Source organism: Colletes gigas, unplaced genomic scaffold (genome assembly GCF_013123115.1).
Source record: "Colletes gigas isolate AHSC1104 unplaced genomic scaffold, ASM1312311v1 Colletes_gigas_Sc00007, whole genome shotgun sequence".
NCBI lineage: Eukaryota > Metazoa > Arthropoda > Insecta > Hymenoptera > Colletidae > Colletes > Colletes gigas.
The window spans coordinates 896,094-914,772 of NW_025106636.1; the positions used below are offsets into that span (position 1 = coordinate 896,094).

The window sequence follows — 18,679 nt, forward strand, 5'->3', positions numbered from 1 at the left end:
AACAAACATACTTATTCGAAATTGACGTGACAGAACTAAACGAGGAGATCGAAGGAACCTCCTTCGTCCTCCTTCATCCTCCTTCATCATTAGTCGGTAAAGGTTAGCAGTGGTCAGCGATGGTCAGCGGTTCACTAATGGCCAAACGTAGGCTCCCGATCCCCTGAACGTCCCAGGAATACTGAAGAATTTATCAACAGTGGCTCTACTTATACCCCTTTGTAAGATAATGAAAGGGTGGGGGAACACAAAGTCAAGTTAATCTTATGAAATAACTATTTCGATTGGTTCTACTTCTTTTTTGTCATTTCTTTAGTCTCACTAGACTGCTGACCGTGATGTCAACCTCATTTTTAGCTATCAGTGACCATAACCATTGTTGACCATTAAATAACTTTGACCATTAAATGGCTGATTAGAACCGTCACGAAATCGAAGATTAAAGATTTCTTACAAGGATTCCCTTACAATTGCTATATAACATGCTATATAACTAATATTCTTAGATTCTTCGCGTCAAATGCTATACATTGATAAAAAAAAAGATACTGAATTTTTGGTCCCCTCAAAACAAAAGTGTAACCTATTAAACTATAGAAATTTTGAATTGATCGTCTTTATTTTTTTAACTTGTGTACACGCACGCGTCTAAAGAGAGGCAGCATTGAAAAGAGATCAATTTTCTTGTAAATAATCACACGAGAACCTTGCATACACTCACGACGATAGCTTTTGCTACGATTTGCGTGCTTGCTGACCTCATTTTATATTTTTCAAGCATTGAAATGAAATCCTCGTAATTATTAACTCTATCACAAACAATAGTATTGACAGGATTATATAAAAGTTGTAACATTATTATTATATATAACGGCACACGTATTATACAGGTTTTTTTCATTTTTTTACATTTTGTTTCTGTTTGTTTATAGGTAACGTTTTATACAACATCGATATAACTTAAAGCTACCAGCAGGAAATTACGATAAATGGTATTACTAATTTTAGTCAATCTTTAAAAATATGAAAAATATCCCAAGTACTGATGCAGGTTTCCGATATTTACATAAATGGTAAAAAATGGTACAAATTGAAGTCGCTGTTCGATACGTGCGAGGGAATTATTCTGACTTTACAGTTCGAAATTGATCTCTTCTATGGTAAAATATTATACCATTTGTACTTGCTAGATAGAATAAAATGTAGTAATATCAAGTTTCTTTTCCTTAAATGACACATTGTGTCCACTGTTGTCGTAATAACAACGTTATTATGAGTTATTGTACAAATTTATGACAATGTCGATCATCAAATTGTCGCACCTCGTATGTTACAGTTCATTACATGTGTTGCCAAAGAGAACTAGTAAAACACACTTTAGCAGGTAGATCTTCTTAAAATTAATTGATCGAAATCGACGATCACGCCGTGCAGTTCTACCCGTTCTTGTTCGTCAATTTATCTGCTTCTCGTTTCGCCAACACAGAGCTCGTTTCACGTGTTCTGCTTGAATTCTTAACATTAAAATATATTCTACTTTCGCAAGAAATAGCATATTCGCGTCGAATGTATTTACATTGTCGTAGATTCCTTCATACTGTACTTCCGAGTGTTTGCGTCGCTGTAATTGTTCCACGGTTGAACTTCGCCTTGGCCGAATATGATGAAAATTAAGTTTCCCACAAAATAGACCACAGCGGACAAATAAAATACGTAACTCCATTGCTTCACGTTCGACTAAAAAAGAGAAAGAAAACGTATATTGTTACCAACTTAACGAGCAAGCTTAATTTTAACGATTAAACGTACCTCGTCAGGAACGATCAAACCGCAAACAAGCGGCGCAATTATTGCAATTATAGATGCAATGCAATTCGTAATAGACATCATTGTGCCGGCAAAATTCGGGCTTAGATCGATGTGATTGATCTGAAATCCACAAAGGGATCCGGCGTTTAATCCTACGGCTACTACGAGAATTGTAACAGCCGCCACAGAATTGTGAACTGGCATAGCTGCAAGACCGATCAAAGCTATAGCTGGTCCCCAGTGAGCGATAGTGTTGCACACTTTCCTGGCTACTCCCCTGGAAACACCTTTCTTCAAAGAATAATCGCACAGCCAGCTCGCTGGAAAACTCAAGATCCACATCGTCAGATAAGGAAGAGCCGCTATCATGCCATTCTGTAAAAACAGAAATTCGTAAGGATCCTCGAGGAGTATGCAAAGAAAATAGCTGAAACTTCGTTAATGTGTCGATGATAATAAATGGAAAAATGTTTAAATATCACCAGGATAATTGGAACAATCATTTTCTCTGGAACTTTCCTAAATTACCTGTTCGATGTCGAAACGTAAAACAGCGTTCATGTAAATTGGCATTTCGGTGATAAGTGTCCAGTATCCCCAGTTTTGACCACAATGGACGATTATAAGGGCCCACATCGGCACCGATGTGAAAATCGCTTTCCATGGTGTTCTTTGCGTCTGTTGATAGATACAATGATTACGCTTTAGACTTTATTGTGCAATAGTTTGGTATTATAAAGATTATTTATACATTGTGTGCCATAATTATAAAAGCACCCTAAAATTTTCAATTTTTTTTTATGTCAATGTTGAGAAGCAAAGTGCACCCTTGAAATTGTGTTGAAAAACGATACTCTGCCAAAGAAGGATAAATTGTATCCACTAAAGTCAATTACGAGCATTTTTCTGCTTGTAAAATGTACTGACATTTTTAGACGAAATTAAACAATTTCAAATCGTACTAGAAAAATTATATTTAGCTACAGGGGTCAATTACAAGTATTTTTGGTGAATACACATACCCCTGAAATCCTAGCCAGTTTCGAGAAAAAAATTCGAGTAGATACCGACATTTTTAGACGAAATTAAATAATTTCAAATCTTTCTAGAAAAATTATATTTAGTTAGAAGGGTTAATTACAAGCATTTTTGGTGAATACACATACCCCTGAAATCCTAGCCAGTTTCGAGAAAAAAATTCGAGTAGATACTGACATTTTTAGACGAAATTAAAAAATTTCAAATCGTTTGAAATTACAGGGGTAAATTACAAGCATTTTTGGAGGGACCAAAAGCACTACTATTAATTGACTGTGAACGAAAAACATAATGATATTATTTCAGAGAAAAAATTGTTACCTTTCCGCTATCCAGCATTTCCTTTTCCTCGGCGCTCATTAAGTCATGCTCTATGTATACTCTTTCCTTCTCCGTTATTCGCGGATGTTGGGACGGACTATCGAAGCCATAAAAAAAGAATAAGATGCTCCAAAATACAGCGAGAACGCCGAAAACGTAAAATACGGATGGCCAGCCGGAACTCGATGCCGCTAAAACTCCAGAAATTGGAAAGCAAATCACAGTACCGAACTGTGCTCCAGCATAAGCGAATGCTCCTATAACAAACAAGCAATCGAATTCGACGGATCATTGTCACAAACACTATGAAACGTAATTTGAAATTAAAATAACACACATTCCTTCCTTTAGAATTACAACTTTTCTTTATCGATGTATAGTGTCGAGAGCAATTATTTGGAAAATTTATTTTAAATATAAAAAGTTTTGTATCAATTAAGTGTTTTGACACGAAAAGTTTAAAAAGTTCAAAAAGCGAAGTGAAATTATTTTTTCAATGGTGAAATAGTCTGAAATAGATCTATAGAAGACTAGCACCATAATTAATATGAATATTCTTCGAAAATTTAGTCCTATCTGGTGCCCGTTAATGTTGTTAATACAACCACATTTATTTTGTGCTTGTAAGAACACAATTCTGCGTGATACAATGTGGGAAATTCCACAATCGGTTATGTGTTAAGTGTATTGTATTTGCCACTGTAAGTTATAAGTGGGTAAACACAAGCGAGCGTCATAATCTATATTACGATGTCCATTAAGATATCGTAGTAATGTTTCTTGGTTGTCAAACTTAATCTAATCGCTAATAACGATTGGGAATTCCTTTGTTACGCATTAGCCTTCCAATATCTTTTATAGAATTTGTCTCTTATAGAAGCTCCAAAAATTCTCAGATTAAATCATCGCGAAAAACGAAAGCTCGAACAAAACAATGTTATTCTATATTTTCGATTTGTTTCTTTGATTTATTGGAGCATCCTGTATATGTATACGAGCATACTCAAAGATATCAACGTACAAAAGTGTTCATTTCCTTCCATTTATAGTACAAAATACAACAAAATATACGATGCGTTATCATTCTGTCGAGGAGTATGCTCGATGCAAAAATACATGAACAATACTCTTACATATCGACATGTGTGCTCTTCCTAATTGAAAAGCTCTCTTCTTACTACAAGATTGTATTCGTCAGATTTGAGTTTCGAGTACTTTTAGTCTTATCACAAAATTTTATCGTTTCGAGAAGATATGAAACGATTCCCTTGTTTTATAAATTAAAGAAATCTTTTTGGAATTCCATAATAGTCTTAGAATATCGAGTAACATATAGTCATAATATAGCTAGGGCTAACTATTAATTCTACTTGTTCATTTTATTATTTTCTATTTTCTAAGTAATTATTTATTTACACGATTGACCCACTAATCGATCAGTTTCATAAATAGTAATTGAAGTTTGAAAATTTGCTTTAGGAGAGAAACAAAATACTGGATCTGTACCATGTACAATATCGTAAACGTGTTGAACACTTGCAGAATAATAAAAAAACATGTGTTAATCGACAAGTGCTCCCGGACGTAAAAATCATGATCGATTACAGCGGACTTCGGATCTTATTATTAAAAATTGATCTTCAAGCGTAGATGTATGTTTTAAAATCTTTTCTAGTATTAACCCTTTGCACTCCAAATTATATTTAAAGAATAAAGCAATTTAAACGAACGGAGGAACAAACAAATTCAATTAAATATCTGCTTAATTTACACTGATGTTGTATTTTGTAATTTTCAAGATATCTCTTGAAGCTTGTTTCACAAAAAAAAAAGATTGATTTTCCTTCTTCTTTCAGGTATTGTCTCTCTGTTTGAGCAAACTGCACAAACCTTGTGCTTTCTTTCGGAATATACGAAGATGAAATGGAATTCTATCGGTTTGAATTGGAAAAATTTCGAGCGGGACTCGATGAAGGAGTTCCTGGGATAAAAATTGATGTCGAGTCACGCTCCAACACAGGAGTGCAAAGGGTTAAAGGTAGTCTTCCGTTAAAAGAATCGACATCCGTCAGTAAACGATCGACCAACTACCCTTCATTCGATAACTTTGACTTACGACTGAGTCCAGATTGGTGCAACATGCTACATAGTGTGCTCGTTAAGACGGGTGTACATTTTTAACCCCTTAACATTCATGCCCGAGTCTGACTGCTTTGAAAAACGATATTTGCTTAATCTAATAGTTTAAGGGATGATAATATTTGTTTTCCTTCAAATTATACGTTGGATACAACATTGTAAATAACAAAAACCGCAGTTTTAGAAACAAATCCAATAAAGAAAACTGATCATTCTTGGTTATCCCGAAAAATATGAGCGTTAAGGGGTTAATAAAAATCCAAGGGTGCAGACGGAAGTCTGTAACACGTAACAAGATAAAATTCAACTGTGTTTGTTGCATCAGGCTGGCCAGAGATGCGTAATTAGCCGTGTCGTGGGGCATAATAATTGCTATTTTAAATGATTCTCACCGAGTCGTGCTCTCTCGGATGGCGGTGCCCATTTCGAGAGGAGGGTATGTATACAGGGCAAAAGGCAACTCTGAAAGGCGCCCATGCCCACCCTACAGAAACAGACCGTGATCAGGTTGCCATAATAGGCGGCAGTCGGTATTAGAATATTCAAAACGCCGCAAACCAGCATTCCGCAGCTGAGCAGTTTTTGGGCGCTCCATGTTTTCGCCAAGTAACCACTCGGTATTTGCATTGCCGTGTATCCCCAAAAGAACGCGCTCAGAATCAGCGACTTCCCGTTCTGGTCCCAATCGAACACCTGATCGGAACAATAACAATCGTTATATTCAAATTCTCATTATTCGATATCAGGTTCAATTCGATCTATTGCACGATCAATTGCTTATGAAATTAGTTTATTTTTAATATTATTTGTAGATAGCAAGTTTCGCTACTCGTACAGTAGTTAACCCTTTGCACTTCTATGTCGAGTGCGACTCGTCGTCAGTTATTATCTCAGGAGCTCCTTTTTCAAGACCAAACCAAAGAGATATCGTACACTTAACAATTACAAAATACTACAGTAGTGTAAATAAAACAGATATTTCATTGAATTTGTTTGCCCCTCTACTCGTTCAAATTGCTTTGTTTTATGTTGGGAGCTGCTAGGTAAGAAAATTGAAATGTAATTCGGAGTGCAAAGGGTTAAGCCGGTAGATTATACTTTGAGATTTTTTTCCCCAAGTGCGAATGTTCGTTCGACGGTAGCGTTTTTGCACATAAAACGTATTTCTCTAATTGGCTTGTAAAAAAAGCGATACAAGAGATTATTACAAATCAAAAACTGAAGTATTTATCGAGCGACAAGATTAAACTTTATCTTTACAATAGAAGCGACTCTAATATCTTTTGGGTGTAAAATCAATTTCAGTAATTCGTTTGATCGCCCTATAATAGAGTATAATAATTCTTTTACAAAGACGTTGAACAGTCGATGGAACATTTTCACTGAACTTTTTGTGTATTTAAAGTCTCGTCGAGGGAAAGTAATTTTTTTAAATTTAACCATTCAAGTTTTCTTCAATTTTATTATATCTACAAACGTTTTGTTCAAAGTTACAAATTTACAAAAATTTACCGTATAGTCGGGGTTGCTGGATTTGTTCGTCATTGCAACTATAGCTTCGGACATGCTCACGCGAAGACAATATCCGATCACCATTCCCATGAAGCATAGAAAAACCTGCAAATGTCTGATTCCAAGTAGACCTGGAACAACAGAGTGTTTTATTTAACAAAAATACTTTCACTGTGCAAATAAAATAATTAATAATATCGTTTAAAGTGTAATTCTTACGGACGAAAGAATTTATTTTAAATTAAGGGTGGAATTCTGTCGATTTCTGTTTCATTAATTTAATTCCAATCTTTAGCAGTGTTTCTCGCGAGACCTTCTTTGATTTTAAACGCGTTTATCCTCGTGGAATTCCACTTATTGCATATCTATTTTGGTTGAAAATGGTTGGAGGTTCCTAAGAAATACCCTTACGAAAATTGGGGGCTCCCCTGTGTTCCAAAAAATGAAAATATAAGGTTTTCTAACGTTCATAGTGTTGCCTTTATCTCGACAGTCCGTGAACTTTATTGCAAAATGCACAAGATTAAATGCACGGCAAGGTAAAAAGTGAAAGAAGCAATCCGCAAAGTACAACAAATACACGTATTTGATAAGATTTATTGGGGTGCATGATAGATTATGGTGTCCCAATGGGTGAGCCCTGGTTCGATGATCGATTGAAAACGTGATAGTAACAAATAATGTTTATAAAAACATGTGCCCTAGCCTTGCTCTCGATTCTTTGATAAATGAACGATAACGCAAAGAACAACTACCGAGTAGTTGTATAAATTATTATCGTATCGCATTCTACGCTGTATACTAGGTGGAACAAATAATAACGACTCTTTTTACACGGTGAAAGCGTACCGTGTCAAAAAAGTGGTGCAAATACCGATTAACAGCGATATTAAGAATTTGTTTCAGAGGATGCAAACTCTAGACTTGTCTACTTTTGGTAATAGAAACATGCGTTGTTTATCAAGGTCATAGTTTCCAAAACTCGAAATCATTTTAACGCTATCACGTATCATCGTATTTGTCTCTCAAAACACTGTCTTTCTTAAATACCAGAAATATTTAAGGCTTTCTGCAAATCTTTATAATCGCTCTGGTAATTTCCATTACCAAAATAAGTCATTAGGTGATCGCAGCGGCTATTTACGTATTCCCCGCGTTTATAAGAGTTTGATATGCATGGAAATCGTGTCATCCTCGTGCTATCGCTCGTCGTTTATTTTACAGAAATGAAAACAAAACGTTTTTACAAATGCACGAGCCACTAGTGTTGTACAGTTACATAAGCGTGTTTATCAACATATTGGTATACCATGTGTTCGTACAAAAAGATAAACTTTCTGCATCCGTGGTGTACGATCGTGTGTATCGAACATGGGCTCGTGTATCTTCGAGTTATCAGGGATCTCGTAGATTTAGATATACTATGTTACCCTGGACTGTAAGATACTGTGCTCGAAAGCGACGCGAGTTAACATTATCTCTCGCATTTTTTTCATGAATTTATGTATCCGTTTACGCGTCGTTTAACCGTCTGATTTTAACAATACAGCCAACTGAAGTGTATAAAAGAGCAATTTTTTACCGAAGTTACTGTATAGTAATAGTGCTTCCAAGTGGGTATATTTCTGATAACAGAATTTTACTAATAGGATACGAAGATAACATTTATCTAGGAAATTGAAACGATTGAAAAATGCAAAGAATACTTGGCACTTTGTTAGTAACCAAAAGTTGACAATTTAACAGAAATCAATGAGAATACTTCCTTCATATTATTTTAAACATAGATAATGTGTTTATTTAATTTTTCTTTTATATAGAATTCATTTGGAGGTATAGAAGAAAAAATTATTTGAAATATACAAAAGATATTTTCAAGTTTCAAAATTGAACAATGTCTGTCGAAAAATGAGCACAATTTTATGCCATTTTAAGGTCAACGCGTCCCAGCAATATTGTAATGGAAATTTCATGGAACGTATTATTCCAATAGGGATCAAAGTTTCGCTTGAATTCATTTCAGCATTCAAAATTTATTATTTTAAAATAAATTTTTTAGTTATTCACCGTCGCAAAAATTTCTGTTGATAATTTACGCGATTATTTTATTTATTTAACTGGATCGTTCGCTTCTCGAGCGATAATTCATTAAAAACGCGATCTATCGTCATCGATCGTAGAAAAAAAAATTCCGCGCCATGACACTTTTCCATCCGTAAAGATGTCCTCGACGTTCCTTCAAATTGCAATGTGAAATATGCGCCTAGACTCTTTTTTTTGCACTCGATCGCGCAGATATATACCGATTTATTATTTTATAGGATTCCTGTCGACATCGTTTAAAATTTAAAGTTCAATCGTTGCGAACAATTTAAAAAATATTAAAAAATTAGTTTTAAAAATTTTTGTGGAAAATCGACGCGTTAGAAAAATTTATTTTTACGATCGAGACACGTGGCGGGCGTTGAAAAGTTCCTCTTTTTTTAAATTCGTTCCGCGTTTTAGGAGGCACGATTTAGAAAAAGAGATTGTAAAAGAAATAAAGAGCAATAATAAATCCGTAGGATGTTGCGCAAATACGTATTTATCTATAGCGTTATACGAAATCGCGTTACCCGACACTCCAATCTCACACGAATAAGAATACAAGCTAAAGAAAGAGAAAGAGAGAGAGAGAAATAGAAGTGACACGAGCTAGAGAGAGAGAAAGAGAGAGAGCGCGTAGACGACGCGAGTGGTTGGTTGTGTGCATCCACCGCGCTATACGAAACCACGTTATACAAGGTCTATTGCAATTTTTTCGACCGTGTTGTACGAGTACCACGCTATGCGCTCATTTACCATAATCAAAAGCGAACAAATTTCATTTACGAACAAGAAATAACAATTTTCAAATCGATCGTAAACTAACTTTTATCCACGTTTGTAAATGTAACAAATGTAAAAGCTAGTTCACGGATCAATTTTTCTATTCGCCGTTCAAAATCGTTCAATAAAAAAACCAACGATTTTATTTCACTCCCTAGAAATTAGCCAAATGAAACGTCGTACTTTTAATAGTGAATAGTGTTTCGATATCGTCATCACTAAAACACAGTTTAGTTCAACGCTTCTGTGTTTTGATGAGAAATAAAAATCGACATTGTTACCAGTGAAAATTGGTAAATATTGTTCGTTCACTAATATTTTAATAAGATAAAATTGTTTTAAACGGTGATCTCAAATATTGCAAAATTTAGCCACTCTTATTAATTTCTTGTGTGTAAATATTACATTTAACTGTGTTTTTTAAATACAAAATACTTTCTACCTTACTTCTCGCGTTGTTATCAATTTCACAATAAACACTGGCGCGAGTAATTACAGCTATCGAGATTAACTAATACAAAAAACAAACTTCCTCGTACTTATCATACAGTTCTAGTATTTTCACTTCGCTGGTTTTATAGTTTCTAGACCAATTTTCACACGCATTGTCCAGTATTTTCAGTAAGATTTGGAAGTCGAATAATAGTTCCTCGCACGTGGGTTTCAAGGCATTGTTTATATCGTTGTTTAAGATTAACCAGAGACTTCGATGCAAAGAAGCATCGTTGCCGCGCCATTGATTTCTTTTCTTCGAAAGGCAGCTACCATTTTTATATCTTTAAATAAAGCAATCATTACGAACGAAAACGAGACTAAATTCTGTATTGTTAGAATTTTTCTAATCGCTCGATATAAATCGTTGCAACGTATATGCATTTCTAATTCGTACCACATCGATCGCCTTAAAATTTTCGATCGATACAAACTATAATTCATAATATTTTTTATCGAACGATGGAAAATTCTACTTGCTTTCGAGCTGTTCGCGAACACAAACTTCAGCTCAGAATGCTAGATCGCGTATCGTATAAAAAAGAAAAAAAAAAACATTATATAACAATTTTATCGGTTTTCCTTATAATTTAATTGCGTACACGAGATGTTTTCGGATACATACGCGTGCACGAACTTGAAAGAGAACAGTATAGAACGTGTTGCCCTTTAGATGCTAATGTATACTAGAGTTTTTAAATTGCATGCAATTGATTCTCATTATCGAACTTCGAAACTCGCTGTACGGTTCGCGTCGCTCTTTAAACCGAATGGGGAAATGCGTGCAATTAATTGTTTTAAATTGACTTAATTGACTGAAAAATTAATTAAATACCTGACAGTCTCGACGACTTCCTTTCGAAGGCATCCTCCACATCCTCCTCCTTGTTCGCGGCCGTCATTTCTAACGCTGTCAAACGCAGACTGTTCAAATTCTAATCTCTTACTCGATATTATCTATATCGTACACGCGCCCCACCGACATCGACCACCGTCTTCTCCTTTCCTTCTACGTACGTATCTCATTCCTTCCCAATTAGGTTCACACTGTACGACAACGCGCATCGCGATTTCATTTTTAGAATTAACGTGTCCCCCACGAACACTTTTGTCGATTCTTTTTCCTTTTTTTTCAATCGAATCTTGTATGTGTACAATACAAAGACGAAGAACGACTTGCTCTGCTATTACCCATGTAATTGGCGGGAACTCGCTTTTGGGAATGCAATTCCCAAATAAGAGATTTTGTCCTTGTATGAGCAGCTTTTGGGTCGGATGAGGTCTCATTCGAAAGAGGAAGGTCCAATGCAGCGTGTGCTGGTCGGTATTGGAATCGCACAACTCTTTTAGTAAGCTAAAAAGACCTCGATTCTATGGCTGTATTTTGTCAATCTTTTTCTCGACTTTCGACGTTGATATTAATAAATGTGAACACAATCTCGTTCGATACTGACCAGCGCGCGCTGCATTGGACCTTCCTCTTTCGAATGAGACCTCATCCGACCCAAAAGCTGCTCATATAAGGGCAAAATTTCTTATTTCGTATACCCATATTTCGGGCCAAATTTTGTCGGAATTCTCAATGAGTGGCATATACATAGACTAAAGCTATAATACATAACGCAAGTACTTCCCATGGGACTTTGTACAACCAAGACTTATCAATTAAATTACACGCCATGATTGATAACGATTACACAATACATCTCGATACAAACAATAGATGGTCCTAAAAAAATTGGAAATATGGATTTAAGTTGAAGAGTGTTTGGGGATTTATGAGAGATCATGCAGTATTTCGTACAACTAAAAAGAATTTTAAATCGGTATTATATTCTGGCATATATCTACAATTTATATAAAAATATTTTGTTTTTTTTTACAACCACTTTGCAAACAATATCTAAACTATCTTTATGTTATTTTTTACGATCTTTATGATTTTCAATATAAAATTACAGATTTATTTGCTCGCAGTATTCGTTAAAAATAACGTTAAACGAGTAACTGTAATACAAAATAATGTAAACGCTTCGCAAGTGACTGGTGAAATAAAGTACTTTGCTCGTAGCAACATTTATATTATTGCTATTTATATAAATCTAATTATGATCAGTCACTTGGCGATAGTATCGTAAATCTAATTCTTTATTTTTGCGGATAAAGTAAATAATATACAGAAGAAAAATACTCGTACTATTTGAATGCATTTTATGACTTAAAATTAATCGTATATTAATTGTGCTTATTTATAACGTTATATGTCACGGTCTGATATGAAAAATAACTTCAAGATAAATTAACTATGTGAAATATTAAACTAAGTATTCGCTTCTATGTTTGATATTCGACGTTTTTTCCTCGTAGGTTGTTTATCAATGTTCTCCTCGCCCGAGTCTATCGCGTTATTCTTCTCGGAACGTTTATTTTGTACAGATGACTTCGTCGGTGTTGGACACAGGTGTAAGTCGCTTAAACTATAAAAAAAAAAATAACAATTCAGTTTTCAACTGTTGTCGTATCTGTTTCATTGGTTTAAAAAAAAATTCTTTTTGTCACATGATCGTTGGATGAAAAAAAAACAACTACTTCGAAGACTAGAATTATCAGTAAATTTAAGAAACGTTGTTCAACTTACGGAAGCAACGTGTTTTCATTTGTTTCTTGATTCTTGTCCGCTGCCTGTACATTGTCCATAGTCTGTGTCACACACCTGTCCTCGTTTCGACTTTGTATACAGAATTTTTGCAGCTGAGACGGATAAACATTTTTCGAAGTCATTTGCGTCGACTGAGAAATACCCGGGTTTCCGATGTACTTCCTCAGATCGACGATAGCGCTCTTCGTGCAATTGTACGTTTTATATATCCCGACAAGGTAATCGGCCAGCTCAAACATATTCGATCTCAACGATATAATTATAAACTGCGCGTTCTTTGTCCTCTCTTTGATGTAATTGCCGATGATCGATACATTTTTGAAATCCAAAGCGGCGTCTATCTCGTCCATGAAGTACAGAGGAGTCGGTTTGTAATGGTGCAACGCGAATATAAGAGCCAACGAGCTCAATGTTTTCTCGCCGCCGCTCAGATTGCAGATATTTTTCCAAGATTTCTTGGGCGGCCTCACGCTGAAAGCGATCCCCTCGCTGAAAGGATCCAACGAGTCGACCAGCTCCAGCTCTGCGTCGCCTCCCAACGTAATCATTTGATACATTTCCTTCAGCTTGTCGGTGATCACTGAAAAGCCTGCGAGGAACTCTTGAATTCTACGACATCTCGCTGTCTCATAGATATCTCTTATTCTGTTACGCTCGTTCGTTATCTCCTCCAAATCAGCGGCGCGTTTCAAGCACAATGCATTCTTCTCTCTGTACTCAGCGATAAGCTGCATACTAGGGATCTCCGAGGGCAATTTCCTCTGCGCCTTTTCCAAATTAATTACAATAGCTTTCTTATCCAATTCGAGAAGCTCCTCTTCCGTCAATTCCTTCAATTCTTCTGGATCCTCGTCGGGTATCGACTGAAGCTTCAACTGCGCTATTTTCTTCGTGTACTCGAGAATCTGTTGCTTCAATCCCTTGATCGTGGAATTAGACTTCACCAATTTCTGGTCGACATCGATTTTAATTGCTTTTATTTTATTCTCTCGGTCCTGCAGAGCGTTCAGCTCCTCTTTAAGAGCCGGCAAAGTCTCGTCCCTCTCCGAAAGATCCTCCGAAAGTTTATTGACTTCGCGCAGAAGCTCCTGCGCCTCCTCCTCGTACTTTTGCTTCTCCTTTTGTATGTCACGAAGTCTTTGCTCGCCATCGTGCACGTCATTCTCGAGCCTCTCTATGTTCTTCTCCACCTTCGACACGTTCCTCTCGGCCGTTCTGATCGCCACTTGCAACTTACAAATCTCTGCTTTAATTTTGTCGATCGATTTCGACATATTCGATATCTTCTTCTGCTGATCCTTCACGCGATTACCCGACATTGCCTCTATCTCCACGTTGATACGTGCAACATTCTTCTCTATGGACTCGGAACTTCCCTTTACTTTCTCCAGCGATTTCTCCGCCGTGTTCTTCCTCGCTGTTAATTCCTGAACCTTCTTCGGGTCGGAGACCGAGTTCGCGACTTTCTTTTCTTGAATCTTCAACTGCATTCGCAACGATGACTCTTGTTCCTGCGACGTCTTCACTTGGTTATGCAACTTCTCCCTTTCAGCTTCCATACCTTTTAAATTCGTATTCAGCGTAAAAATCTGACTTTCCAAGGACTGATATTTAACCCTAAGTTGATTGCACTCTTGGTACGTTTTATCCAAATCTGTCTGCAAACGTTCGATGTCCACGACGGACAATTCGTTCGCCACTACCTTCTGTCCCATTCTGTCCCTCATTACGGACCTTCCTCCGCCGCTCATTGTACCTGACAATTCGATCAATTCACCCTTCAACGTAACCACCCTGAAACGTTTGTTACCGTACGCGATACGCGTCGCTTGTTGCAAATCATTTGCCACCAAAGTGTCGTGTAATCCGTAATAGAACGCAGGCAGTACTCTCTCGTCCTCGACGCGTACAAGATCGAAAAGCCTCGGTGCATTCTCGGGTGTTTTTATCTTCTGTGCGGATCGTGACAACAAATGCTGCTGTTTCTCCAACGGTATGAACGTTGCGCGCCCTATGTCGTTCTGTCGTAGAAAAGTTATACACGCCTGTGCAGTCGCCACGGTGTCGACCACGATGTTGTCCAGGGGGCCACAAGCTGTGGAAATTGCAACGTTGTATTTTCCGTCTATTGCACCAAGGTCCCCCTGTACGCAAAAAACAGGAATAAATAATTGAACCGTTTATTTTGAAAGTTAGCTACCTTAATAGTTACATTTTTACATGATTCTGCTTATGATTGAACTTGTTACTAATATATTTAAAATCATTAAGATTTTGTAACACGAAAATTTGCTGGTTAAATGAAGCGATGAAAAAGTTTATTTTTAAAGTGGCGCAAGTCGAATCATAGCCATCAAAAACATATTATTTCTTAAATAATGTTAATTATGCTAATTAGGATGATAAATTGTACACCCTTGGAAACCCAAGAACATTATTCTACTATATCATCTGTTACCCATATTTTTAAATTTAATCCAACGCAAACCCCTCAATTCTTTATTTACTTACCAGTCTCCCGTATATACCAGTAATTCTTCCTTCCCTTTTCTCCCTCATCAAGCTACTCAGAATTTTGTTTCTCGATTTGTTCGCTCTCATAGCAGATTGTTGTTCCTCGAACGAAATCCTCATCTTCTTCAATTTCGAAGTCATTTCGATCTCTCTGCTTTTCACCGTTTCGAATTCCCGTTGAGCGTTCGCCAAGTCCTGCTTATTACTCGAGATTTTTGTTTCTATTATTTGCAGCTGTTGCTTTTTCTCCTTCAGATCGTTCACCGTCGAGGTCAAAGAATTCTTGAACGCCTCCAGTGTTTCTTTCTCCCTGAATTCTACAGACGTGTACAATTGCAGTTCAGACTGAGCAATATTGAAAGCCGCCTGCGCTTCGTCCACGTTTTTCCTCAAAGACATTAATTCCTTCTCGAATTTCGAACGTTCCTTCAACAACGGCTCGATCTTTTCACGTACTCCGTCCACCAACGTTTCTAATTCCTCTTTTAGTTTTCCTTGATTTTTTATGTTCTTTTCAAGCTGTTCCTCGCACTCCTCGATATCGCGCATGTTTTTCCCAGGCACTTGGCGTAATTCCTCTATTTTATCTTTTTCCTAAAAACGATACTCGATCACTGAATATCGAAATTAAAACATAATCGTGTTATTAAGAAATAATAAAAGAAATTTTACCGTTTTCAATGTCGCGATGTTGGCTTTTCGTCGTTTGTTCGTTGCCACTAATTCCGCGTGAAGGGACTCGTCCTCTTTTCGAACTTGATCAAATTTTGTTAAAAATTCATCCTTTTGGTGTTGCAAACTGTTCCATTTTTTATTTTTCTCTGCGATTATATCGTTCTTCTGCTTCTCCTCGTTCTGAACTTCCTTCAATTTATTTACGAGATCCGATAAATCTTTATCCATTTCGGTCTTCTTACTTTCGAACTCCGATACTTCTTTCATAGTCTCGAATCTATTGAAATAAGATTTTTTTATCAAATTCAAATAATACATAGTTTTAAAGGATAAACGTCTGGTTCAATGGTAAACTACCTGTTACAATGATAAAGCTGATGTTGTATTTTTGTTATTGTGTTCTCTATTCGTAAATATTGTACTGCTTCTTGCATGGGTTCCTCTAAAGCTGTTTTTTCTTTCTCAACGATTCTATAACGATTTAATTTCTCGACTCTGTAGTTCGTTAAATCCTCCACTTTCTCTGATAATTTTTGCAACGGTTCTTTGTAACGTACTGTTCCGATTATATCTTCTAAAAATTCGAGCATCCCAAAGTCGTGTTCATTTTGTGCCTTAGGTTTCATCATTGCTATTTGCTCGACTTCCCCCTAACGCAATAATTTTATGTAAAACGATATGAAATCATAACAGAAATAGAATTACATTACAAAACATCACGGTGAATACTTGTAAAATTAAAAAACGATTGTGAGTTAAATCCACGCCGTACGATTTCAGAGTCCTTGAAATCTCTTTGAACAATGTTTTCTTTTTGTTAAATTGATAGTAAGATGTGTTATCTTTAAACGCCGTGCGTGATATAATAAATTCACTGTTTGGGACGACATCGTAGTCCGCCCCAGGCTGAAACAGAGTTATCGCATTAAGAGATTCGTTTAAAATTTTATTCGAACGATCACTGGCGTAATACGCGTAACATACTTTATCGATTATTTGTTGGAAATGTACAGACACTGTACAACTATTTATATTCTGATGCTTATCGGAATTGTGTATCAACACCGATAATGTTTTCGATCGAATCTTACTGGCTCTGTATCCAAATACAAATAGCATAGAATCTATAATGTTACTTTTACCGCTACCGTTTGGACCGATAATAGCAGAGAAACACTGCGGAAAGCAAGAAGATTGTGTTATTAATTTACCCAAAATACTTGGTGGAATTTTCTATATTTACCTTATGAAACGGACCGATGACTTGAGTACCGCAGTAACTTTTAAAATTCACATTGACGATCTTTGTAATCATAAGCCTAGGACCGTTAACGTCAAGTTTACTGATAGACTTGGGAGGCGGAGGTATATATATATCGTTGTCAACTTTTAATCCACCTTCTTCGTCCGTGTCCATTCCTCCATCGTCCTCATCGTTCCTCTCCTCCACCCTCTTCGTGGGAGCATTCTGACAAGTTTCCATTTCTTCCACCATTTTAATAATCAATGTATTGTATATTCCTCGTTAACATTACAAAACCTACATAAGATTAAAGCATTATTCAACGACCAGAGGTTAGGAACACAAATGTCTCGTGTGACGCTACATTTTGTTAATTTATAATAATATTAATTGCACAGTTTATGGAGATCGTTGAGCCAAGCTGAATAAAATTAAACGCTACACTGTAACAACGAAAAATAATAAAAGACAATAATGTATATCTTTTCCCGCCACATTCTCTATTACTTACATGTTTCCATAAAAATGATGAGCATACTTCGTGCACGCAATCTCGATTCATGCGAAGATGGATTTCACTATTATTTTAGTATTGAGAATGTTTAATAACATTATAGTTTCAAAACACTTTGCTTATTATGCCTCGAAAAGAGGGGAGAAGAAGACGCCATGTTAAATTTAAATTTGAAATAATTTGTAACGTACGGAGAATCACCGATTATGATACGCTGGCATTTGTTTCGACAAAATTTGAATGTAAAACGTGAACACAATATTTGCAAACAAAGTGTTGTCGTTAAAAGTGAAGCGTCGCTATAATGCAAGTCGAACATACAGGATTGAGAATGTAATCTTAGTTATAGAATGTTAATTGCGAATGATAACCTATTCGTAGAAACTTCGAATGCATGCCACTCGACGCTACGATATTAAATTGGAAACAAAATTCTATGTATAATAAAATGTAATAAAATGTAATGTATAATAAATTTATTGTTGTTCCAGTTGTTATTACTGTATTTAGGTGACTGATACAAACAATTTATACATTTTGTAACTATCGTTATGGTAATATTTGCTCATGGAAACTGGTGGAATACGGTGACTGCATTCTTGCCCACTTAAATGTCCGTTTAGTTTGTCCGTGATGCTCCCTGTCTATAAGTTGAAGGAACCGTGACCCATCGGTGGTACACGATTTGCACCGCCATCTACGGCAAAACGCCCAAGTTTGTCGCGGAATAGTTCGCTATTTCAACGATAGATGGCGCTTATTTCCGACCTCAAGCCCCCTGGTGTTAAAACGCCCAAGTTTGTCGTGAAATTGTTTGTTATTCTCAACGCTAGATGGCGCTCCTTAAGAACGTCAGGCCCCCTGGTGCTAAAACGCCCAAGTTTGTCGTGGAATA

The 18,679-nt window shown here is 36.4% G+C and overlaps 2 protein-coding genes across 3 annotated transcripts; both read right to left on the bottom strand.

Annotated features, from left to right (window-relative positions):
• Window positions 1–89: 89 nt before the first annotated feature.
• Window positions 90–11,125, bottom strand: LOC122396457 (putative inorganic phosphate cotransporter). The gene is made up of 8 exons (XM_043394895.1): window positions 11,015–11,125; window positions 6,820–6,950; window positions 5,700–6,000; window positions 3,169–3,425; window positions 2,338–2,487; window positions 1,810–2,184; window positions 1,577–1,737; window positions 90–1,503 (listed from the first exon to the last, which is right to left on the bottom strand). Exons 1-8 carry the CDS (start codon window positions 11,079–11,081, stop codon window positions 1,437–1,439), a joined length of 1,509 nt encoding a protein of 502 aa, XP_043250830.1. The 5' UTR covers window positions 11,082–11,125; the 3' UTR covers window positions 90–1,436.
• Window positions 11,126–12,379: 1,254 nt separating this feature from the next.
• LOC122396548 (structural maintenance of chromosomes protein 4) lies at window positions 12,380–17,988 on the bottom strand. 2 transcript variants are annotated; one of them, XM_043395070.1, is made up of 10 exons: window positions 17,782–17,988; window positions 17,271–17,567; window positions 17,012–17,203; window positions 16,757–16,933; window positions 16,385–16,677; window positions 16,025–16,304; window positions 15,350–15,946; window positions 12,818–14,982; window positions 12,491–12,656; window positions 12,380–12,441 (listed from the first exon to the last, which is right to left on the bottom strand). In XM_043395070.1, exons 2-9 carry the CDS (start codon window positions 17,520–17,522, stop codon window positions 12,500–12,502), a joined length of 4,113 nt encoding a protein of 1,370 aa, XP_043251005.1. In that variant the 5' UTR covers window positions 17,523–17,567; window positions 17,782–17,988; the 3' UTR covers window positions 12,380–12,441; window positions 12,491–12,499. The 2 variants fall into 2 exon arrangements, with proteins under 2 accessions (XP_043251005.1, XP_043251006.1); XM_043395071.1 differs by lacking the exon at window positions 12,380–12,441 and having other exon boundaries at window positions 12,450–12,656; window positions 17,809–17,987.
• Between the last annotated feature and the right edge of the window lie 691 nt (window positions 17,989–18,679).

What these genes read in the sequence shown, in the direction of transcription:
- LOC122396457 (XM_043394895.1), bottom strand. Translation starts at nt 11,081, where the DNA reads ATGACGGCCGCGAACAAGGAGGAGGATGTGGAGGATGCCTTCGAAAGG. An exon ending in AAATGCTGGATAGCGGAAAG is followed by an intron (nt 2,488 to 3,168) that starts GTAACAATTTTT and finishes ATCTATCAACAG; the next exon opens with ACGCAAAGAACACCATGGAA. An exon ending in ATGAAGGAATCTACGACAAT is followed by an intron (nt 1,504 to 1,576) that starts GTAAATACATTC and finishes GAATTCAAGCAG; the next exon opens with AACACGTGAAACGAGCTCTG.
- LOC122396548 (XM_043395070.1), bottom strand. Translation starts at nt 17,522, where the DNA reads ATGGTGGAAGAAATGGAAACTTGTCAGAATGCTCCCACGAAGAGGGTG. An exon ending in CAGCTTTATCATTGTAACAG is followed by an intron (nt 16,305 to 16,384) that starts GTAGTTTACCAT and finishes TTATTTCAATAG; the next exon opens with ATTCGAGACTATGAAAGAAG. An exon ending in ACATCGCGACATTGAAAACG is followed by an intron (nt 15,947 to 16,024) that starts GTAAAATTTCTT and finishes TATCGTTTTTAG; the next exon opens with GAAAAAGATAAAATAGAGGA.